The sequence below is a fragment of the Mustela putorius genome, unplaced genomic scaffold, assembly GCF_011764305.1.
Source record: "Mustela putorius furo isolate JIRA1106 unplaced genomic scaffold, ASM1176430v1.1 tig00000827_pilon_pilon_pilon, whole genome shotgun sequence".
Classification (NCBI taxonomy): Eukaryota; Metazoa; Chordata; class Mammalia; order Carnivora; family Mustelidae; genus Mustela; species Mustela putorius.
Window position 1 is genome coordinate 5,852,307 of NW_025421489.1, and position 23,946 is coordinate 5,876,252.

General features: G+C 38.0%; 1 protein-coding gene across 14 annotated transcripts in view; it reads left to right on the forward strand.

The window, feature by feature from the left end:
* NEBL (nebulette) overlaps positions 1–23,946 on the forward strand; it is a 363,452-nt gene that overhangs the window by 279,947 nt on the left and 59,559 nt on the right. For 11 of the 14 annotated variants that reach the window (XM_013058907.2, XM_045085003.1, XM_045085004.1 and 8 more), the window contains 6 exons: positions 500–601; positions 13,435–13,548; positions 15,166–15,267; positions 19,251–19,355; positions 21,286–21,393; positions 23,419–23,529. The exons of 2 other annotated variants lie outside the window; for them this stretch is intronic. In XM_013058907.2, the coding sequence (XP_012914361.1) occupies positions 500–601; positions 13,435–13,548; positions 15,166–15,267; positions 19,251–19,355; positions 21,286–21,393; positions 23,419–23,529 (642 nt within the window). The remainder of the gene's footprint in view (positions 1–499; positions 602–13,434; positions 13,549–15,165; positions 15,268–19,250; positions 19,356–21,285; positions 21,394–23,418; positions 23,530–23,946) is intronic. One more of the 14 variants, XM_013058905.2, reaches the window with a different exon arrangement.

Below are 23,946 nucleotides of genomic sequence, written 5' to 3' on the forward strand. Positions count from 1 at the left end.
ACCATTTTAATTAAATATATGTTACAGCCTGGTTAAAAATGATGACTTCACACAAACCAAATGTTTGAATAACAGAGACTATACGTGCTTCAAAATTAATAACTATTTACAAGATTTAACTTGATGCTAACCAAACGGGGTTAGATCAGTTCCTAAGGTGAAAGGAACCATACAGGCTATCTGTCTGCAGAAGGCAGGGTCTCAATTATCCAGAAATTTCTCCTAATTTTTTTCAGTGTTTATGCATCAGCACAATGATGAGGACAGGGTACATAGACTCAAATTTAGTAATTATTTTACTACAAAAAAGGTTGAATTTATTTACATAACTACTCAAAGTCAATTTCTGCTCTACCAGTCTGCATTTTAGCATTTGGTGAGTTGTAAAAAATGCTTTTTTTATGGACTGAGGGTCTATTATAATTTTTTCAGCTAATATTAATATAATTCTTCATTGGGAAGTAGAAATATTTAACATTCTCTTATTTATTCATTTTAGGCAGAGTACAAGAAAGGGCAAGGAGTAATGAATAAAGAGCCTGCTGTGCTTGGAAGACCAGATTTTGAACATGCTGTGGAAGCTTCTAAACTTTCTAGTCAAGTAAGACTCTAGTGGTGATTCCACAATGATTTTATTCAGAGATTTTGTTTCTAGTGGCACAGGAAACTATTTCATTTTAGATAATATCTTTAATTGCAAGAATATGCAAGGATTATGTTTCTGAAACCATTTCAGATAGGATTGCAATAATTACAAGTTTTAGTAAGAGATAAAAGGAGTCCGGTTTTAAGCGTAAAACAAAGTTTTCTCCTGGCTCAAAGTCTAATCTTTTTCATTGAGGTTAGCCGTGTTGTCACATTTCCTAGGATTTCTGGAATTCAGCAATCATGATATCAATTAGATTAGATTAGATAGATAATTAGATTGCTGTTTATCTATACACCTATACATACAGTTTTTAACTAGGTAGTAAAATATCGACTTTCATATGCTCTAGTTTAGTCACAAAATAAGAAAGAGGTGACGCAAATGAAGAAAACTTTGAAGTCTTATGGAAGAACATCAAACAAGATCTGAAAAAGTATAGAAATGTCATGTTTTTGGCTGAATGTCTCGGTAGATAAAAATGGTGATTCTCCCCAAATTAATATACAAATGTCATGCAATTTCAATTACAAGCCAATAGATTTTTTAAAGTATATGGATAAATGATCTTAGAGTTTGAATGGAAAGGAAATGCCTGAGAAGAGCCTTTAGAAGTATGAAAATGAAGACCAGTGAAGGAAAACTTAAGTTATGGGTTACCATAACATAATATAAAGCCACTGAAATTAAATCAATATGGGATTAGTACAGTAAGAGATAAAATGATCAGTAGGATAGAATAGGGAATCCTGAAATAGAGTTCAATATGTATAAGAATTTAATATATGATGAAAGTGTTGGTTCAAGTCAGTGGGAAAAAAGTTATATTAGTTCATAAATGGTGCTGACATAACTGTCCATCCATCAGGGTAAAAATAAAATTGGACCTGAATCTTAACCTATATACAAAATGAATTCCAGATGGATTAGAGATGGGAATAGAAACAATAAAATAATTTTAAAATCCTAAAAGAAAACCCAGGAGAATATATATATACCACATAGGGGTGACAGATTTGGTCTTAAAAAGACTGGAGATCTAGAAGCCATAAAAGGATAGTTACACATACCTGACCATAGAATTTAGACTCTTTCAATGGAAAATGATAATATTTGCCAAGTTAATAATAATAGAATCAAAAGCAACCTTTATACAGTTATGGTGTTTTCAACTTTGAAAATACACATTCCTCAAGTTGCAAAAGTTGGATGACATTTCAAAATGGAGAGGTGTAAATGAGGAAAACTATAAAATCGGACTGAAGAACGTGAAATGATACCTGAACCAATGAGAAAACCAACTGTGCTGTAGCTCGGGAGTATCATAGAAATGTTAATTCTTCCAAAATTAATTTTAAAATTTCATGCAAGGGCCCCCTGCTGGCTCAGTCAGTAGACCATGCAATTCTTGATCTAGGGGTCATGAGTTTGAGACCCACGTTGGGGGTAGAGTTCACTTAAAAAAAAAAAAATTAAAAAGTTTTTTCTAAAAACAAAACAAAAAAACTGTGCAATTCCAGCTAGAATCCAAAGAGACTTTTTAAACAAAATTTAAAAAAATTTTTTTGAAATAAATTAAATATTTGAATAAATTAAGTATATTAGATTATCTATGGAGAAGGAAGGGTCTGAGAAAAGCTTTCTAAAATGTAGAAAGAAGATCGCTTCTCGGCCTTTTGGCTAAGATCAAGTGTAAAATGTAGAAAGAAGAGCTGCTGTCTTCAAATATTTGGAAAAGCACTTGTAATGCAAATGATAAGAACATTTTCATATCTAGAATATACAAAAGTTCTTTAATAGTGAAAAGAAAAAGACTAAAAAGCCCTGTAGAAACATAAGTAGAGGAGATGAATGAGCAGTTATAAAGGGCAACATAATTACAAAATAGTCAATAAACATTTTAAAGGATGTTCAGATTTATTCGCAGAAAGAGAAATGCCAGTAAAGCATGTACACCTGTCACATCCGGTGAGTGTGGAGAAAAGGACATCAGTGAGGGTTGTGTAGATGGAAGGGTTTGGTGTAACAGATAGATTTGAGCTAAGATGGACTGGAAAGTCTGCTGAGGGGAAGGCCCCAAATAAAGGTTGGGAATGTGCAGGACAGAGAAGAGCTGTCTGAGAGACAGCAGAGGCTTCTCAGCAGGGACAGGGGAGTCGTAAATATACAAGGAAATCCGGGAGGAATTGAGATGCTGTGATGACAGTGAATGGGTCAGTGTTGTATTCATCTGGACTGTGGGCCATATTTATGGAGCAGAATAGGAATAATGTGTTCTCTACAAAAAAAGGTAAAGAAGAAAAAGGGATTTCAGTTGTAGTAATTGGGAGTATTGTAGAGTTAAATTCGGAAATGGAGTCACCACTGCAACTTCTCACCATTTTAACTATAATCTTTCAAGTACCCTCCACTTTCAGGTAGGAAATGGATTGTCACAGAAAATGTTGAGCAGAGAAGCATTGTAAAGAAGATATTACTTAAGGGAGGTTAGCGTGGCAGCACTGTGCAGGAGACAAAGCCTCATGAGAGGCAGCGTCCCGGAGGCCAGCTGGGAGGCCGCCATCTTGGTCCACAGCTGGCGTGCTAAGAAGCTGGGACAACTCGCTGGTTGTGGGGTGAAGATGAACAAGGAGGGTGAATGAGAGACTCCTGAATGCCAGTGTGCCTCATACCCATTGTTTTATGATGTATAAGGCCCTTTTACTTACAAAACAACTATATGATTCAGGAGCCTGTGGATGTGCTGAGAGCCTGGGGACATGTGCTTGTCTGGGACCCGAGGTGGGCAGGGGCTCCTGGGGTCTCCACTCATGCCAAAAAACACTTGTTGGAAGAAGCAGGGCAGAGCAGCGTACATTTGGCAACTCTTCTCCAGTCTCTTCTGGGGACAAAGACCTCCCCTCGACTGTATAAGTGAAGCAGCATATTCTAGAAAAACTCTACGGTTTGGTTGAGGGGTTGGGAAAATGGGCTCCAGAGCAGGACTGCCTGAGCTAAACTCCTAGTTCTGCCTCTTGCTGGCTGAGGGAACTTGGACAATCTTTCCATATGCAGCAGCCTCATCTGTAAAATGGGAACGACTGCAATACCTCCTTCTTAGGCTTGTCGTCAGGGTTAAGATGCTGTCCGGCTCATAGAAACGTGCTGTTACTTCACAAGACTACTTTAACTGCCGATATTCAGAATAGCTTTCCACTCCTGCCTTTTTGCAGGAATTTACGCCCAGATTGAAGCAGGAATAGTCACACTGGCCTTTAGATACCAGTCTGCAAGTCATTCCTTTATGATCTTATTTGAGAGTTTTTAGCAGAAAATTTTGGTATTTGAGCTTTTCTTTTGATATTTCAAATTCAGTTACCAGAAATCCTACCCTTCGCTCCAATCTTGGTTTTTAGGGAGGTCTTAAAAAAAAAAAAAAGAAGAAAATCCAAATCCTTTAGCAACTGAATGATCAAATACCTAAGCAGGTTGTAATTTGCAAGTTACACTGTATCTATCATCTTTATTTTTTCCACGACATTTTTGCATTTTGAGTGTAAAAACTCATCAGAAGAAAGGAAAAGTGGGCAGGTGAACATATAGGACTTCTGGAATGAACTTGATATGCTCCATTTGTATTTTCAGGTATATGAACTAGAGACAAGGGTGGAAATTATGGTTTATTATTTTCATTGGCATCTCTGAAGACCACATACATATTCTTTTGCTCCTAACCTAATGTTGGATTGGGAATACAGGAGCACTCAAAGGCAAAGAAACACCCAGGAGGGAAGTGACTTAGCAATGGCAATGAGCAGGGGACCTGGGGGCAGGGGCAGGAACGGAAGAGCAGATGGTACCAGGAGCACTGTACGAGGGAGGGAGAAGTGAGGAGGCACTTGAGGTTTGTGGGGATAAGACCTGCCTGACGAAGAGCTGAGAACAAGAAACCAAGGGGCAGAATTCTCCCAATTTACCAGGAAATTATGCTCTGTGGGATTGAACCCAGAAAAGGTAACAGAAACACAAAACCTTTCCTGCTAATTTGTACAATAGATTTGTCCCCCCAGTTGCCCCCCTCTAGTTTCCTTGTTTAAACTTAGAAGGCACATAACATTACGGTCAAGTAATTAAGAGAAAAATCAGTAAAAAAATTAAAGTGAAATCTCATCTGCCAAGATAATGAGATTGGTGTATTTACAAGTATCTTAAATGTTAGTGGAGTAACTGTTGAAGCCATCATCTTAATTCTTCCAAGAGCAGTTAATTTGTTAATATATTCATATATCGTTTTAATTTATTACTGGAAATTTGTCTCTGTGCTGAATGGAATTCTTTTAGTTTTATAACATCAAGGAAACTTTTGTATTTATAATAACTAGTGTTTGTTCTAAAATTGCATGTGATGTATTGATAAGAATGGGTTTGAAACATAAAAAGTACATTTTAGATTGCCATTAAAATTTAATTATAAATATTGTCCTCAAATTGAATGGGAATGTTAATTGGTTTGGAGAATCTCCCATTTCCCTTCCTGGCAAGCGCTCTCCCAACCAACCTCTTTACACCCAAGTATTGGCTTCAAGGTCGTGTACTTGAGTTGCCAATTGAAATTGTATTCCTTTATTCTCAGTGCTTTTTCTTTATTATTCTTAATACAATTTATATTAGTCATATTTATATATGTGTTTATGTTCTTTAAAAAGATTTTATTTATCCATTTGAGGGAGAGAGAGCACGAATGTGGGAGAGGGGCAGTGCGAGAGGGAGAAGCAGATGGGAGCCTGATGTGGGCTTGATGGGCTGAATCCCAGGACCCCAGGATCACGACCCCAAAGGCAGACACTTAACCGACTGAGCCGCCCAGGTGACCTATATGTGTATGTTTTAAATATCTCCTTTATTACCACACAGCAGGCTTCCTGGGGACACGGTTGACATGTGTTTAATTCATCATTATAGAATGGCACAGACTGGACCTCTGTAAATATACATAGACCAATTAATTAAACACATATCTCTAGCTCATTCACGGTGCAAAATCAGTAAGGTGTTATTTTGTTGCAGAAATAAGGACAGTGATATGATTTTGTGTAAAATTCAGACTTGGAAATACTATTAATTTTATGGCAACTTCTACATAAAAATCTAGTTATACTGTCTTCTTTGACAGCTTTTAGTTCAATTTCATCCAAAATTGGAGGTTTAGGGATGTGGCATTGTGTTATTTGTTTACTTTCCATTTTTTCCGATAATTAAGGTATATCATCAAAGTTTCCATTTTCTTCCTAACAATTGTTTCTCTGGCTGTGATGAAAAGATGTCCTTTGGGGTCTGCTTTTTTCTGCCTTTTTCTGTCTCTCTGAATCTGATCCATAGGTGGTGCTGCAAAGCCCAGTGCCCCTTGTGGCGAAGCTTTGAACTACAGAGTTTAGAAGTCAGGCTTCAGATCATTGGAACACTGCGTTGTCCAGAAATAGTTAAGAGGAATGAATTTAAGAGATATTATTGTAGTTTAACTCTTCCATTGTTTTCTCCAAGTGTGGGCCTCTGAAAGCCTTGCTAAATATGTTAAAATGCCTTAAAAACTTTTAGGATTAGGATCCTCTATACCATATATATATATATATATATATATATATATATTTTTTTTTTTTTTTTTTTTTTTTGCAGATTTAATTTATTTATTTGACAGAGAAAGACATAGCTATAGAGAGAACACAAACAGGGGGAATGGGAGAGGGAAAAGCAGGCTTTCCACAGAGCAGGGAGCCTGATGCGGTGCTCAATCCCAGGACCCTGGGATCATGACCTGAGCCGAAGGTAGACGCTTAATGACTGAGCAACCCCGGTGCCCCTACCTTTCTTATAATTAAAAAAAAAAGTTGGTAAACATCAAGATCATTAGATTTGATGATATTTATAATGTAAATGAAATCAATCACGAGTGTAAGTAAACTTAATTATTTCCAAAGGGATCGACTTAAGCATAAGGGATAACATTTATCTTAAAACCATAGCAAAACCACCCAACCCAACACCTATTTCTCCCTTTCTCAAATGGTCTTGGGAAACCAGTTGGTCAAGGGAATGCATTGCTTCTGGAGATGTGAGTGTGGGTAAAGAGACACTCAGATGTGTGAAGTGTGGGTTGAAAATAGGATGTTGGGTCTGTATGTATAGCGAGTGAATGAACCAGTCAGAGGTGAGCGAGGGACCTGTTGAAACCAGTTGGCTCTTCTCTCACCTCATTTAATACGCAAACCTTACAGCAAGAGGTAAGAAACAGTTGGGTCAGAGTCTGCCAAGTGTGTTTTTTATGTAATGCAGTTATTTTACTCTGTGGTTAATTAATGGGAAACACTTGCATTTTTGTTCCTTAGGCATCTTTGAATTAGATCACACAGAGTACTCAAGCGTAGAGATAAATTTTACAGCACTTTGCTTCTTACTACATTTATTACAAGGATAAGAGTGGCAGATATATTTTAAATAACTAATATGATATTATAGAAATAACCTGAAAAGACTAGACAGATTTTTAAAATTCAAGTTTTAGGGTGTCGAGCTCAATGCATAATAGTGGTAGAAATCTTCAAAAATAAATTTCCCCAGAAAGGAGTCATGTACTGGTTAAACCAGTAAGTCTGAGGGAGACAGTTTGATATTGAGACAGTTTGTAATCCATTTCTGTATTTGAATCATGAATTAAGGGTGCGAATGAGAAAAAATGGTGCGAATGGATTTCAAACCTCCGGGCAGACATAACCATGATTTTGCATGAAATATAATCACAAATTTTGGGATCATTTGCATTACTTCTGTGCTTAATTAGTGATGTCAAGAGAGTACTTTTTTATAATTTGTTATAATTTAAAAATATCAGACTTCTATTAAATACTTTCAGGAGAATATTGCGTTGGAATGGCATTTAGTTCTGAATAGCTTATTTTATGTACCCAATTATTCCTAAGAAGTGTAATTTATGCCCCAGTCCACCCTCATCAGGACCTAAGCTGACCAATGCTTGCTACATGTGAGGCATACCAAATTCCCATGCATATTTTGGAAGAATGTGAATTTGGGATTTTTATTATTCTTCCCCAAAACATCAATTCTTTTTTTTTTTAATGGATTGAATTTTTTTTTAAGATTTTATTTATTTATTTGACAGACAGAGATCACAAGTAGGCAGAGAGGCAGGCAGAGAGAGAGGGGGAAGCAGGCTCCCCGCGGAGCAGAGAGCCTGATGCGGGGCTTGATCCCAGGACCCTGAGATCATGACCTGAGCCGAAGGCAGAGGCTTAGCCCGCCAAGCTACCTGAGAGCCCCCCAAAACGTCAATTCTGTGATCTCTAGTATTCAGTAATGCCTACTTGATCATTTCTGATTATGTCACCTAAATGTGAGTTTGTTTGTTTTCCTCAGGAACAATAAAACCAGCGCCCACTATAGAGGTGAATACAGAGACTGCCTCAGGAAACACCACCTGAACAGATAGGATCCTAATAATTTTTGAAAGTAGAATCATATATTTAGATGATCCTTCAAAATGGGTATTTCCCCATTTTAGAAAGAATAATATTGAGGTTTTGAAGTGGAAATTAAAACTTTAGAATGATTATTATAGATAAAAATACGGGGAAGGAATGAAGAAAAAAACTAAAGTTCTCATCAAAATCTATCGTAAGGCTATATCAAAATTTGAAGACATCATAGAGTTACCTGGCCCTACTTTTCAGTGAAAGAATTGCCTCTCAATGTTACCCTCCATGTGTTTGTTCAGCAGCAGATAACCTTAGCCATGCGTGACTGGGGCAAGCATGGGATGTTTCAAAGATCTATCAATGGTACATATTCTGCTTTGGGAGGTCAGAGAAGGCTTTCAGGAAAGCATTTCTAATGTTCATCAGAATAATTTCTGCACATCCTACAGGTGGTAGCTGAAATTTAACTTCTTTACATTATAATCAGCAGAAATCTCGACAAAAACTTCTGCCTAACAATACCAACTTTACCTTCTGCAGTAGAACAAATGCCTTTTTTAAATTTAAGTATTTGAACACAGTTATCAGCTGATTCTCAGTCTCTTCAGTAGAGCCCAGTAACTGACATAAGAGTATACATTACATGAATATTTCTTGAATGAATGTATGCATGAATGAATGAATGAATGAACAAATGGATAAAAGTCTAGCTGGAACTAGAAAGTGCAATGCAGATTCAATAGAATATTTTATTTTTTAATTTTTTAAAAAAATATTTTATTTATTTATCTGACAGATCACAAGTAGGCAGAGAGGCAGGTAGAGAGAGGGGGGGAAGCAGACTCCCTGCTGAGCAGAGAGCCCGATGCAGGGCTCGATCCCAGGACCCTGAGACCATGGCCTGAGCCCAAGGCAGAGGCTTAACCCACTGAGCCACCCAGGTGCCCCCAATAGAATATTTTAAAATCTATTGTTTTTCATTTCTTTTTACATTCTTTTTCTTCCTAATGGGATATAGTTCCAATCAATTTAACAGTGCCTGTGTGTGTGTGCGTGTGTGCACATGTACTTGGAGAATTAGAGGAGTAGTATTGGAGTTCCAACACCTGTCTCAGGGTGTGACTCATTCTATGAGCCATAAGAGTCTTTGCCTATCGCTTTCATCATTAATGTATATTTCTTTAAAGGATATATAGTAAGTGTCAAATCTATTCAAAGCATTATGCCAGGCACTAGGAATGAAGAGAGGAGTAAAGATCTATTCCTTGCTCATTGTCAAATGGGAGAGCAGACATGCACAGATAACTAAAAATGTCCAAAATTAGAAAATAGCCCAATCTAGTCTTTCCAGGGAAAACTCGTCTTTAATAACAGGGTAGTATTACTATAAATTTATCTTTTAAAACATCAGGTGAAAAAAGCGCAGGCTTCTGCTTATATGGAACTATTTAAATCTAATCAAAATCCAACAATGCCGTGCTGGCTTGCATCAAGTTTTCCTTCAGTTATTCATGTTCTCCGAGCTCAGGCACTGTGAGCGCATATAAGTATCTATTAGCTAAGTGGCAGAAACAGATTATATCTGTCGCACGGGGAACCGCTCCTACTCTCTGCACGCCAGCAGTTACACGAGGGGCAGAGGGCACACAGAGGGGGTGAAGCTTGGAAATTAACCCGACACGTTCTCACCTGCTGGGAAACCTGGCCGGTGTTCTTCCCAAGAGAAAGCACGTTTCTGAAAAGCAATCATCAGTCCTTAATGCGACGACTCCTTTTTCCTCCACTCATTACGCTGAGTGTGTGTTGAGGTCCTACCGTGAGGTGGGAGGAGTTCCTTCCTGAGGTTGGGAATGTGAGCAAGATACCCTCTGTCAAGACTGGGGTCAGAGATCCTTCCAATAGCAAATCTGCTCAAGTCACAGACATGCATAAAAGGACTTCATACTGGCCTTTGGATGAAGACCAAGGTCCACGACAGCTGCAAGGCTCTGTAGGACCTGATCATTCCAGCTCTCCAGTCCCTCCTGTAATCTCCCAACCTCTGCCACCCATGTGTTCTGAAATTCCTTGACCATGCTGTGCGTGCCTCTCTCTGGTCCTTCCACATGCTGTTCCTCGGGCACACGCCATCAGGACGCCTCCTACTCAGCCCTTTCCTCCCTTCCATTCACGAAGCACACACTCTTCAAGCTGTAACGTAAATACCTCATTTCCCCTGACTTGAAGAGCGTCTGCAACAACACGGTCCATGGTCTCATTGCCCTTTGTGGCCGCAGCCAGCTCACCCTTCCAGCGTCTGCTTAACCAGCGCCAGGCATGCCTGGACGTGATCAAGTTCATTTCTTATTGCATGTCCCCGGGGCCTCGCTCACAGATGGGGACTTAGTGGGCACAGGTGTGTAAACACACATATGCATGCATACATGCATATTTATATATATGTGTGTGTCTAGAGGAATGTCTATATCTCTTTATCTCTATCTATCTATCTAGTAGAAACCTTTTATTCAGAGCTGTAGTCAGATAAATGAAGAAATCAGTTGAAGGAGGAATTATAAAGACCGGACACGTACCTTAATATTCCAGTTTAATACAACACACATAGGTGTACATTTATTCACCAATCTTTTGATTATAGTGAAAAGTCTTTTTCTTGGTAAATGAGGCTGCGGTTTGGAGTTTTGTGTTGTTTTTCTCGCAAACTATAATCGCAAACTTCTCGCCAACTATAATCACAATGCATTGGTCCGTGATTTGCGTTTTGAAAGACACTTCGCTCAAAGACACACCGCCGATCTCCCTGAGTTGCAGAACCTTTTACATTATTTACATCCCGCTCCTGACTTTCCCGGTTGTCCTGACTACCCTTAATTTGATAGCAATTTATTTTTAGGGAATTGCTCTCATTAAGTCTCTCATGGAAATAACATAGTTTTCACCTTTCTTTTAAACAGTAAATTTGTCAGTGTTTTCAGTATTAAATTAAGTGATGTGATTATGATAAATCGAGCTAGCATAAACGGGGTTAGGGACAAACTCAGCTGACTTTTGGCAAATTTATATTCTCAGCTAAAGGGAGCAGAAGCGCTGGGGGTGTCTTTAAACCACTTTAAGCGAGTGTGATCAAGTCAGACTTGCTGTTGGAAAGATTACTGACCCCAGTCTTGAGAGGGTCTATCTTGGTCATGCTCCCAACCTCAGGAAGGAATGCATCCTACCTCATGGACTTCTGGAAAGCAATCATCAGCCCACACTGATGACTCCTTTTTGTGTCTACTCATTATGCCAAGCCTGCCCTGAGCTCCTACCATGAGGTGGGATGAGTCGTTGCATTGTGGATTAATGACTGCTCTTTGGAAACGTACCTTCACTTGGGAGGAACAAATGTGGGGTTTCAGGGCAGTTGAGAATGTATCGGGTTAATTTCCAAGCTCCACCCCGTCCGTGTTGTGTGCAGACAGTAGGAAAGGCTGATACAACCTTTTTTTTTTTTTTTTTTTGCCACTTAGCTAAGACCTAGCTAAGAAGCTTATGGTGGCCGAGGTTGGAGAATTTGAATAACTGAAGGAAAAATGTGATGCTGCCAGCCAGGATTGCTTAGCTGGATGGGTTAGTGGGTTAAATAGCTACCAGTTGCCGAGCTTGTTCAGGGCACCCAGGCCATCAGTTAGAATGTTTTGCTCAGTAAGTGGAGAGTGTTAGCGAATCTGGCTGAGTCAGGAGTGCCATTCAAGTAGAAGTCAGTTAAGAGAGCCTTCTCTCATTGTCAAGTAAATATTCTTTAGACACTAAAAACCTAGAGAGATGAAGCACAGATTAAAATAGGGTATAGAGTGCGCTGGCAGAGGGATGTGGAGAGTGCAAAGGGAGTGGAATTGTGTATTTAGGGGAGGACCAGGTCCGGAAAACCTTGGCTGTGGTGCCCGCTACTGTGGAAAGTTGTGAATGAGATCTCAGTTTGTTTCTTTCATTGGTGATCCTGTTCCTGATTCCAAGACATAAAATACTGTATTTTTTACAAAAATCAGAATTTTTTTCCTTGTTTATATTATAGAGTCCTTTCCAAACTAGTTAGAATAAAGGAGGTTTTGCTTGGGTTTTTTAAGGCAATGTGAAGATCAGAAAGCTATTATTAGCAATTCGAACTGCAACAGAAAATATTTCCTGTAAGCCGTGTTGGAATCTTTTCCAAATGTATTCCCCCCAAGATTTTCGCTAGCTGCCTTCCTCCCACAGGTGTCACACGCGTATCCTTGAGGAAGATATCACCCAATATAATTTCGATTAAAATAGATAATGTGAAGTGTTCCCAAATTGCTTCTTAATAAAAATTACTTCCAGGCCTGGGTGTAAGACGTATGAATAAAGGTGCATTGTGTGAGAATGCTGTAAGAACACAAAATATGATGAGAATTGTAATATTGTAAAAATCCAACAAGAGAATAAACCATTTCTGCTGTTGTGGTCTGTGCATTTCTTCCTGGAGACAGGCATCCAAGGGGTTGTGAGATTTGAGTAACTAGTTTTTTGGTTTTTGTTTTTGGTAAAGAATTTATATCTACATTTCAGATAGTTATCACAACCTACATTTGCATATTTCTCTATTCTTAGAAAATTATATAGTCCTATAGGATAAGTGGATAATCCTTTCTTGGATTGCCCTAAGATTACTGTTAAAAGGAGAAAAAATAATTCAGGGTGCATATTATAGATAGTTTGCTGCTGAATACAACTGTAGGGAGCTGAAGCAGAGGAAAAAAAATTCACATTAAATAGACTCAGGACATTTCAGAAAATGTAATCCCTAAAAATGAATTTTTGAACAAATGAGAAATGATGAGAAAACAAACAAACAAACAAACCGTAGTCCAAACCATGTCCTGTATTTGGGATAATTCCCTCAGGAGAATTCATATTCAAATTCTGGGACTCAGGTTCCATTTTCTAAATGTGATAGACTTTCATTCATTTGTGGTCTCAATTTCTAATTGATCATAGATTACAAGAGTGCAGAAATGGAAACTGACATTTAAAAATCCTGAGATTTTAGTGTATAATTCTTGTTAATAGGATTTGAGTTCATGCCTAATTGCATTTATGATCAATGTTCAAGCAGAGGTTGTTTTTGCATAAAAAAATTTTTTATGCCTAATTAAGCTTTACCAGGGGAAAAAAAAAATACCAGGAATTTAAACTTTGCTACCATTCGTTTTTAAGGTAGCTTTTATCTGATCTAATTAAAAGTCAACTCTGTCATTCTGAAGCCTTAAAGATAAATGTGCTATTTAATTTATCCTGTTTTTTTTTTTCCTTTTATGGCAGGTTAAATACAAAGAAAAATTTGATAATGAAATGAAGGATAAGAAACATCATTACAATCCTCTGGAAAGTGCTTCTTTTAGGCAAAGTCAGCTTGCCACCGCACTGGTGAGCGATGTAAGTTACTTTGTGATTCGGGAATTATGACTCATAGAAAATTTTTTTAAATATCTTTTGACTCTTGTATTTTCAGAACCCAAGTGTATTGTAATTACTAAAGATCATGTAGTTTCCAAGTAATTTTAGTTGAAAACACTGAAGCATATTTTCCTGAAGCTTTTTTGAGAAAAACGTATTATTGTAAGTTACTATTAATGGTTACTGATTGCTATTTAGTTAATCAGTAGGAGTAGTATTGCTAATAAAAACTATTATATGGGATCAAGCGTAGAAAGAGATTACAGAGTTTGGCAAAAAAAGTAGTGTGTAGTATCTTAAATTAGTGGTTGTGACAATAGTTAACTCATGTAATTATGCCCAGGAAATTGGGCTTCTATAAAGTACAACCTAGTGTACGGTAGTTTATAATAAAGAGATATTTAGAAATTGCCCTTTGTAATGGCTTATGGGTTCTTTCCCATCCCTTATGTAAATGCTCGGAAATACTTCTTTACAGATTTGATTTCATTCTGTTTTTTTTTTTAAATAATTAAGTTTCAGTTTACAAGAAAAGATGCCTTATAATTTTTATTAGAGTTAGGCGGAGTGTGAAAATGGAAACGGGGAAAAGAGACCCCTTTGCTATAGTTGAAGGACATATGGAGTCCCTTTACACGTATTAAGATGAAGAATTGCTGAACTGTTGCTTTGTTAGATCACTTAAACCTTTCAACTCCTGCCAGGTGGTTGGGACTCAGCATCTCTTACTTTCACTAATGTTTAGTATGTGTTATTTGTGTGCCTTAACTCACTTGTGTTTGTTACCAGCAATTGAAATGGTCTTTTGGGATCACTGGGAATATCAGAACGGCTTCCTTTTCTTTTGTTTTTATCCTGTGTGTGTGTTAAAGTGTAAAGCAAATAGAGTTGGAATACACTTAAAGGAACCCAGAGCATGGAGCCTGGGAGCAGGAGGTTTAGAATCAGACAGCTAGGATTTGAATCCGGTTCTACATCCTCTAATATTATCCCTTCATCTTTCTGTGCCTCAGTTTACTTATCTGTAAAATGGAGATGCTTAAAATACCTCTCCACTAGGGTTGTTGTGGAGATTGAATACGTACTACATGTAAAGTGGTTAGAAAAGTGTTGGCACACAATAAGTGGTCAAATATTTTGTATTAATATTTTAATATTATGAGTACTAATATTATTATATTTTCAAAACAGCTGGTTAAAAAAAAAAAGTTGGCAATAGGATGAAAAATACTGAAAGCCCTGAAATTGCTCCAAAATGTAATTAAAATACTGTAGTAATTTCTAAAGAATATAGTAGCTGGTATTTTTTGTTTCGAAGACAGAGTGCCTATTAAAATTACTTGATTCTGTGAACATCACTCTTTTAAAATATGTAAACAATGAAAGCAATTATCAAAATATGTGCAAGTCCCCAGAAGTTAACTTTTTTACTCATTCACTGGTAAACGAGCACCACCTAGTGGCTACATGTATATTTGCCTGTTAATTTACCACTGCCTGGTACTTCATGATGTATTAAAAATTAATGATGGCCATAAGGCAAAAGCACCTTTTTCTTCTCTTAGATGGTATTTTGTTCCATGTTTATTTTCATAGGTGAAGTACAAGAAAGACATTCAAAGTATGCACGAGCCAGTCTCAGGTCTCCCAAACCTGTTTTTAGAGCATGCTTTGAAAACCAGCAAAATGCTCAGCGGAGTAAGTCTGTTGGATGGCAACTCAAAGTGCCTTGTGTCTCCACGGAGCCAACCTGCTTCCTCCCAGAGTGCCACGCCTCCCTGAATAACTAACTCATTGGGAAAGTAGTGGCTTGCTTTCTTAAACCCCACCAAAGCTGCGCTCTACGAAGGGGCTTCTCGCTGGCTCTTTAATATCTCTTCAGTGCAAACTCTCTCGTTGAAACAACTATGCTTCAAAGCCCATGGACAAGTGTTCTTTCTGTCTTTCTTCTTCCCAGTTAGATGGAAGCCACTTGGCGGTCAGGTTTAAATCAAGGATCTCTTCTTTTATGCCCTCTGCTCTTTTCTGGAGCAGAGTGTCTGGGATTAGGTCCCAGTAACATACAAATTTGTCTAATTTGTATTTTTCCTGAAAATAAATCCCACATCACATGACACTCTACTTTGAGACTTGTGAGGGTTTCCCCAGTTTCTTCAGAGCGATTGGGGGAGTGAATGGTTTTTTCATGTCCTAAAGAAAATATTTGTGTACGCTGCCAAGTGATCATTCCATCAGAACTCACCTCCAGGATGCTGTTTCAAACATTTAATGTGTGTGGATCCTGACTCCGTGGGTTCTCAAAAGTGATGACCCCAGCTCACCTGTGCCCCACTGCTGACTTCTCAGAATGGCTCATGGTGACGATGAACTATAATTTGACCTCACGTTTTTTCTGCATCTATTTTCATAATGACTCACACGCTCACCCACTTGCTCAGAATTATCCAGATGTATTGAATAGCTGCTTTGGGCCAGGTACGATCAGATGGAAAATTCTGTTGGGCAAGAAATGTGAAAATAATTATCTTCAGGAGATATGCTCACAGTCCTGGATTTAAAAAAAAAAAAAAAAAATCTGTAGTCCAGACCTGGTTCCTGAACTATTGAGTAATGAGATACAGCTTCAATTCAGGTTTAAGAATGTCTGCCTTTGGCTTTGATGTGTTGAAACTTCTGTTCATTATTTGGTAATCTTCCTTTCTCAACTGATGTCATCCTTCTTGAAGTGCATTACGTGTGTAAATAATTCATATTCTCAGAGATTTTAAAATTAATTAACTGACTTTTATCACTGGTCTTGGGAGGAAAAGCTCTCTGTCATTCTCTGTGTCTGTTGGGTGGGCTAGGAGACATGGAGGATTATCAGGCATGGAATTAGACTCTGGGCCCGCCCACTTTGTTCATCCTTCTTGCCATTGCAAGCCTCCACTCCCCACCTCTGCACACATTCCTCCACTCCTCAAGTGGTCCCTTCAGATTCACATTTTCCTCTAGGACCCCTAGGGATGTTTCTAAATGTTGGTACATTTCTATTCTCGGAGCCTGCTTTCTTCACGTTTAGTTTTTGCCATCCATCCCATTTTGATCATTGAGTCGCATCTGCCCTTGACTCTTCTCCATCCGTGCTTGAGTTAAATTTCCTGAGAACATGAGGATTTGTGCGCAAATAAGACAAGAAAAATATCATGGTGGTCACTTAAAAATTTGGTAGTTGGAAGAATACACGCCTCTCCTAAGCAATATTATCTTCAAGAATACTGACCTTTCTGGGGCGCCTGGGTGGCTCAGTGGGTTAAGCCACTGCCTTCGGCTCAGGTCATGATCTCAGGGTCCTGGGATCGAGTCCCGCATTGGGCTCTCTGCTCAGCGGGGAGCCTGCTTCCCTCTCTCTCTCTGCCTGCCTCTCCATCTACTTGTGATTTCTCTCTGTCAAATAAATACATAAGATCTTAAAAAATACTGACCTTTCTCTTATAATAATGGTGAAAAAATTATAACTTAATACAAATTGTTTCTATCACAGATAGATAGCAGAGAAACTCAGCAAAGACATATATTACATTTATTGTATATGCCATTTTAAAAGTTTAAGTCTTGATTCAGATGGTGCTTTTGTCTAGGTTATAGATATTTTTCCTTCACAGAAAAATTGTGACTGAATAATTACTTCATGGGAGAGAAAGTTTAAGACTCAGATATGTTACCCTGAGGTATCTATTTATTAAAGATGTATGATAATACATTGGCTGAAATTTATTGTACATTAGAATTGCCCTTTTTAAAATTTTAATGTGGAGAGAATTGGAATTTTGCTGATTTATAAGGCAACTTAATTTTAGCCAAAGATTGAATAAGAAAGTGCTTAATAAACAGACATTCTGCCAAAATTAGTTGTCAGTTGGTTATAAATGACTGTTTTTTAAAGACCTCTAGATGTCTTTGGTATAAATAAATCACCATTTTTTTAAAACACATAGTGTAAGAATAAAAAATTAGTACTTATGAGTTTGAACAGCTGTACTAATTAAAGTTTTGAAGGACCATTTTGCCCTGGAAAATAGAGCTTTCGATTTCTTTGATAACTTTGCATTAACGTGAAATATGTATTGCATGTTACTCTGTGTCATTCCCACTAGGAGGCAACAGAGACTATTACATAAGGAACAGCAAGTCTTGAAAATTCTTTTGCAGATCTTTCTTCAAACAGGTTCTGTTTTTTGTTTTTTAAAGAGCGGTTTCTGAAATTCTCTGCCACTAAAATAGATCACTGGGGACAGTATTTATTGACCTTCCCTGAGTCTATTCCATTATTGCAGGCATAATATCCTGGGCTTTTCTAGTTCTGATTTTAACTTGATATGAGTATATTCTAGCGTGTTACGTTTGATTCATAATTATTTTATTTACATATTATAAAATAACTTTTAAGTAAATTATAAAGCCCCTAAGTATACTGTTATTCTTTGAGGTTATTTAATTAGCAGAGGAGCCGAAATTTAGAATCTGTTCTCTTCTTGACAAGATGTACTATGGGAACATTTTCATGAGCTTCCTGGGGTGTTTTACTCCCTCACTTTATTCTGGCTAGAGTTTTGGGAGACACATGTCTTTGTACTCTAATATCTCAGAAGTGCCTCTGGGGACTGTTGCTGTGTCCCTATGGAACGGTGGTTCTCATATGCATCCTTCCAGGCTCCCCATCCCTGGCGCTGGGCCTCTTCCTGGTTCACTCTCAGATCCCTGGAGCATCTGCTAAGACTTGAAGGTCAGCTCTGTTCCAGCCTGCTCTTTCCTGCTCCCTTTCAAACGCAGCATACCTCCCCCTACATCCTGCAACACTGCCATTTCCCCTGAAATCCTCACTGCTGAATGAGCAACCAGCTTTGGCTCAAGTCTTGAGTCTTTGAGAGTGACCATTTACCTCTAGAAGTGAACTAGTGCAGTGTCCAGTCTCCAGTGAGAGAAATTACAAAGCAATTTTTGTTTCCTCGTGGCCTGTTGTACTCGGTGTCCTTCGGTCGCCAGTTTTAGCATCTCTTCCAAATTCACCACTTTGTCTGTGTCTCTAAATCGTAGTCCTAATCCAATTTCTTCACCTTAAAAATTCAACGGACTATACCCAGACCCCTCTGTTTCTCTTCCAGATATCTCCTACCCTCTCTTTTTAGGAAAATTAGTTGAATTAATCCTCACTCCCTTATTTTTCTCACACCCTTTCAGTCTTCCTCAAGGCTGAGCCCTCGTGCGGAACATCTTTCCTTTACTCCATTCTTTCTTCTTTCCTCCCTTTACTTCTTGTAGATGCTATCAAACACACTTCTGTTCTAGGATAAGCTCCGAACAAATCACCTTTATTTTGCCCACCTCGCTTGTTCGCATGAGTCCTGTGGCTGGTTTTTCCGTTGCCACTCCCCAGCATCTTTTTCATTGTGCTAAAGCTAATCGTGCCCTGTTCCTCTAGGGTGTCCCCCATGGGCCACCTCGAGCTGCTGGTCCCTGGTGCATTGCCCGCTTCCCTCAGTGTCCGACATCTACAAGGGCAGCAATGAGACTTGTTAGCTTTGCAGCTGTTGTTGGCTTGTTATTTTTCAGTTTGCGCTCCTATGTATTGACTGTTCTCATGGGTCTCTTTTATTTTATTTTATTTTATTTTGAATGTATGTTCATGTTCTCTATTTTAGCACGAGTATAGAAAGCTTTTTGAGGAAAACAAAGGAATGTATCATTTTGACGCGGATGCTGCTGAACACCTGCACCATAAAGGCAATGCCATGCTCCAGAGCCAGGTGTGTGCCCCTCCCCCACACCCATCCAGACCCTTCACCCACGCACTGCCACACACCTCCCCCAAGAAGGGGGAGCAGAGCCTACCTCCTGAGGAAGTGAGCATCGCTTCGGAAAATCTCAGACGCTGCTCTCTGTGACTGGGGTGGGAGAGCAGGAACCATGTTTCCGTGTAAAAGCATTTCATAAAATAAGTTACTTCACACAATTTTAAGCTTACAGTATATCAGTTAATTAAACCATGATCAAATCTCATGATAATTTCAGTTTTCATAGTGTACTAATTTGTCATCGTGAGCTGCAAAATTAATTTTCCAAGGTGCCAAGTTTATTAGAATTTCTCAGATCAGTTAGAAGTGTTATTAAAAATTATCTTACATTAATGTTTCTTTCAAGTATAAAATTCTGTGTATTCCCTGAATGAAATTAAAAAAAAAAAAAACCTTCCCTGTGAACTTTTTAAGGGTGTTATCTGTACATTTTTTTATTCTGAGTTTCAGTAGTTGCAAAAGATGTCATTCCAGCATCTACTAAAATATAATTTTACATCACTCCATTAAATGTATCCTGTGGAACATAAACTCCTTAATGATTTGATACCCATCTTCATTTAAAAAATAAACAAATTGGCTATCCTTTAAGGTTTGGAAACCTACATTTTTTTTTTTCTCTTTGTATTCTTACTTTTATTTATTTAATTTTTCCTACAAAGTTTTATCCTCGCATATGTTATTACGTATCCTAGTATGTTACTACACTTCAAACACTTTCATTGATCACTCTATCATACTTCTCTAAAACAAAAATAGGCCTACAAATAGGAATTTAAAAACCTGTTACATTTCCTGCTACCACAAACTTCTAAGTATTGAACAACTACTTTTGGATTTAATCATCATTAAAAGTGCTATTACTACATAAGTTAAGAAACAATTTCAAAAAATTATTTATACATAAGAATTTTATTTTGTTATTTTTTAAAAAAGATTTATATTTATTTGACAGAATGATAGAGAGCACAAGTTGGCAGAGTAGCAGGCAGTGGGGGGGAAGCAGGCTTTCCACTGAGCAAGGAACGTGGTGTGGGAGCTCGGTCCCAGGACCCTGGGATCATGACCTGAGTTGAAGGCAGCCATTTAAACCACCTGAGTCACCCAGGTGCCCCACAAATAAGAATTGTAATGAAGATGCATTTCTGAATGAAATGAATCATGATCAAAACTTTTTTTGTGAATGTAATTCTAAAAGGCGTATTATTGCTAAGAAAAAGCTGATCATTCTGACACCTTATATATAATTCTCGTTTCTGTTATAAGGAATTAGAAAATATAGATCCTTTTACAAACTAAAATACGAAAGAGGTTGGTTGTAACTGAAATAAATAATTCATGATAGGATATTATTAAATAATGCAGGGCAAAACTGAAAGCAATTACATAAAATCTCTGTGTGTGGGTGTTACTCAGTGTCTGTGGAAGAAGATAATAGTCCCAGAGAACACTGTCTTCCCTTTGAAAGAAAGAGAATCACACCTGTGTTTTCCTCCTTGTTCATGATTTTCTGATAGACATTCGAAGGCATCACAGGGATCTGTCTCTATGTATATATGTGTGTACCATTAGTGTATATATATTAACCCCATGTACATGAGATATATCTATATATCGAAGCAATTTAAATAATTCATCCAAGTCCTAGAACTGCATTTAGTAGTTCTAAATTATTTTTAGTCCACAAATATTTCTGTATATTACCTGTTTACTTCTTTTATATGTCATTTACCACAGGGAACCCAGTGACCAACCCAAAAGGCCAGAATAATACAATGTTAGAAACTAGGATGATTAATTTCAGATGTATTTATTTTATTTTGCTCCATTGGTACAAGGGCTTGTGAGCTTTATGTGCTTTTTATACTTTTTTTCAATGCAGGTTAAATACAAAGAAGAGTATGAGAAAAATAAGGGGAAATCAATGCTTGAATTTGTTGAGACACCCTCATATCAAGCTTCAAAGGAGGCTCAGAAGATGCGGAGTGAGGTGCGTCCCTTTGATATGTTATGAACTTTTTTTTTAAGTTTATTTATTTTTAAGTGATTTTGTGTCCAACATGGGGCTCAAACTCAGGACCTTGAGATCAAGAGTCACATGCTCTCCCAACTGAGCCAGCCAGCTGCCTCTGTTATAACTGTTTGATGCGCATTTGGTGGTTTAGCATTTGAAAGGAACTGGCGAAGTGATTCAGAATGTTGAATGGGTCTAGAGGAAAGCACACTGCCCAGGAAGGCCAGGGAATCCCCGTTCTAGATCTGGCATCTTGTCTGGGTCTTTGAGATTCTGTGGCCCTAAGTTTTTCTTATTTGGCAAATACAGTATGAGGCCAGGTGAGCTCTTTGAAACTGCCCTTTCACATTCTATGATTACAAAGTTGACACTTTCAGGTTGTGTCCATGTAAAATTATGATGAGCAGAAAGAAAATGAAGAGCCAGGTTGCTATATTTACCTTTTTTTTTCAGTGACAATAGAACTAGCATTTATTAAATGCTTACTCTGTGCTAAGCAGTTTGCTAAAAGATTTATATATGTCTCATTTAATCCCCTCAAGGTAATGATGCTAGGTGGGCATATCCCTCAATTGATAATCATCTACTGAAATTAACGGTCTTGTCTGAAATCACATATCCAGTAAATGCCAATGATTTAGGACCTGGTCCAATCATGAGTGATTCTCTTTTTTTCTGTTCCCTTACTTGGTTGATTCTCCCCACAGTCTTCCCACCCCCCCCAAACAGTGACAACGAAAGTTTTAAAATATCAAGAGAAAAGAGCAGTTAAGAATTTTTTGTACATATGCATTCCATGTTCTACTTAAAATGATGCCGAATCATATCCAGATATTGCCCAAACAGTTTTGCTTCATCCTAGTGAGATTTCTTCTGCTCTTTCCACAGATCATTTGTTAAATAGTTGCTTCATCCTAGTGAGATTTCTTCTGCTCTTTCCACAGATCATTTGTTAAATAGTTGTATGTGACATAAACGTAGGAGAGGCAACAACCACCTCTCTGATCGTCCCTCGCGGTTTGGGAGAATTTCTTTACACAATTACCTAACTCTGTAATAGGTAGCTTATGAACCCAGAAATGGCCTTTTGTTTTGCATTAATAACAATCTCTTGTAGAATTTATATTTATTATCTTTGTGATGTAATTTGAATAAAACACTAAGCTGGTAAAATATAGGCTTTTGTGTGTCCGATAAATACTTCACATGGATGGAGATCTCTGTTATTTAGAGAGACTGTTTTTACAGTCCTAAGAGAGTTACATTGGCTTTCAAATCCATGGGTCAAATGCTGGAATTGAGGGATTCTTAGCCAAAGGGTGGCCAAGAATGTCGAAGGGGCAGGTGAGGGTATGGATGTCTGCCCTTCACAGTCACCATCTGCCCTTTTGACTTCCTAGCTGAGAGCTCTTTCCTAGAGAACAATTTATCAGGTTGAAGATAAGACTCCTCACAGTATAACTTGATTTATAGGTGGTAGAGAAACAGTTTCAGGGCCAAAATCATTAAAGAAAGACACGGAAGCTGCAGCGTGAGATGGTCTTTGTCACGTTCACAAAAGGCTTCCAGTGAAAGGGGTGATGAGAACCTCAACATTTATGCTCCTATGCTTTGAATGGCTTTCCACACGGCCAGACTTTCTTCCAGTGGATGGATCCACTCCGTTAAGAATGAACCAGTCCGGGGATTCTCAAATAACCAACTTTATTGGCTTTCTTCTCCAATCGGGCTGGAGTCAAATAGTGACAGTTTGATAAGGTGATCAGCAGCGTTACTCTGCTTTCCCAGAGGCAGCTGGTCCTTGATGATTCTTCTTTTGTGTGGTAAGAATTCTAAAATTTACAGTAAATTTGGAGTGATTTCCTTGTGGCTGTGAAGACTCCAAGGTGGTAGGATTCTATAAGGCAAACCTCAGTTTTGTTCTGGGAACTCTTGTTCTGATACCTTTCTGACAGTGATGAGTGTTTTCTAAATTTCAAATTATGTGGTCTTATTTAACAGAAAGTTTACAGAGAGGATTTTGAGAAGGAGATTAAAGGAAGGCCATCACTGGATTTAGACAAGACTCCAGAATTTTTACATGTAAAGTACATCACCAACCTTCTGAAAGAGGTAGGGTCTTGCGATTTACTATTAAATATTGTGAAAGAAAACTAAAGAAATAACCCAGGAAATATTTACTCCGGAATTCCCTACTAACTGGGATATTAATCTATTCCTCTTTCTCTCATTTTGACCTTTATAAACAGAGTTTTTCATTTTCATTAAAGACAGGAAAGTGTGTGTTCACATTTCCATTTAAAGTTGGGGGAAGAAATCACCCAGAGTTTCTGGAAAAACTTGAAAAATATTCTGATTCTGTGTTTGTACCTCAGAAGCTCTGTAAACAGTTTTATAGCAGATTTTTTTTTTTTTCTTATTCTGACTATGGGTGAGGCAAACTTCATTCTTTCAAATTTAGTTATTCAAAAATGCATTTTAGAACCAGCGTTTTCTGCAACTCTCCTGTAGCATTCTCGGGACCTCTGA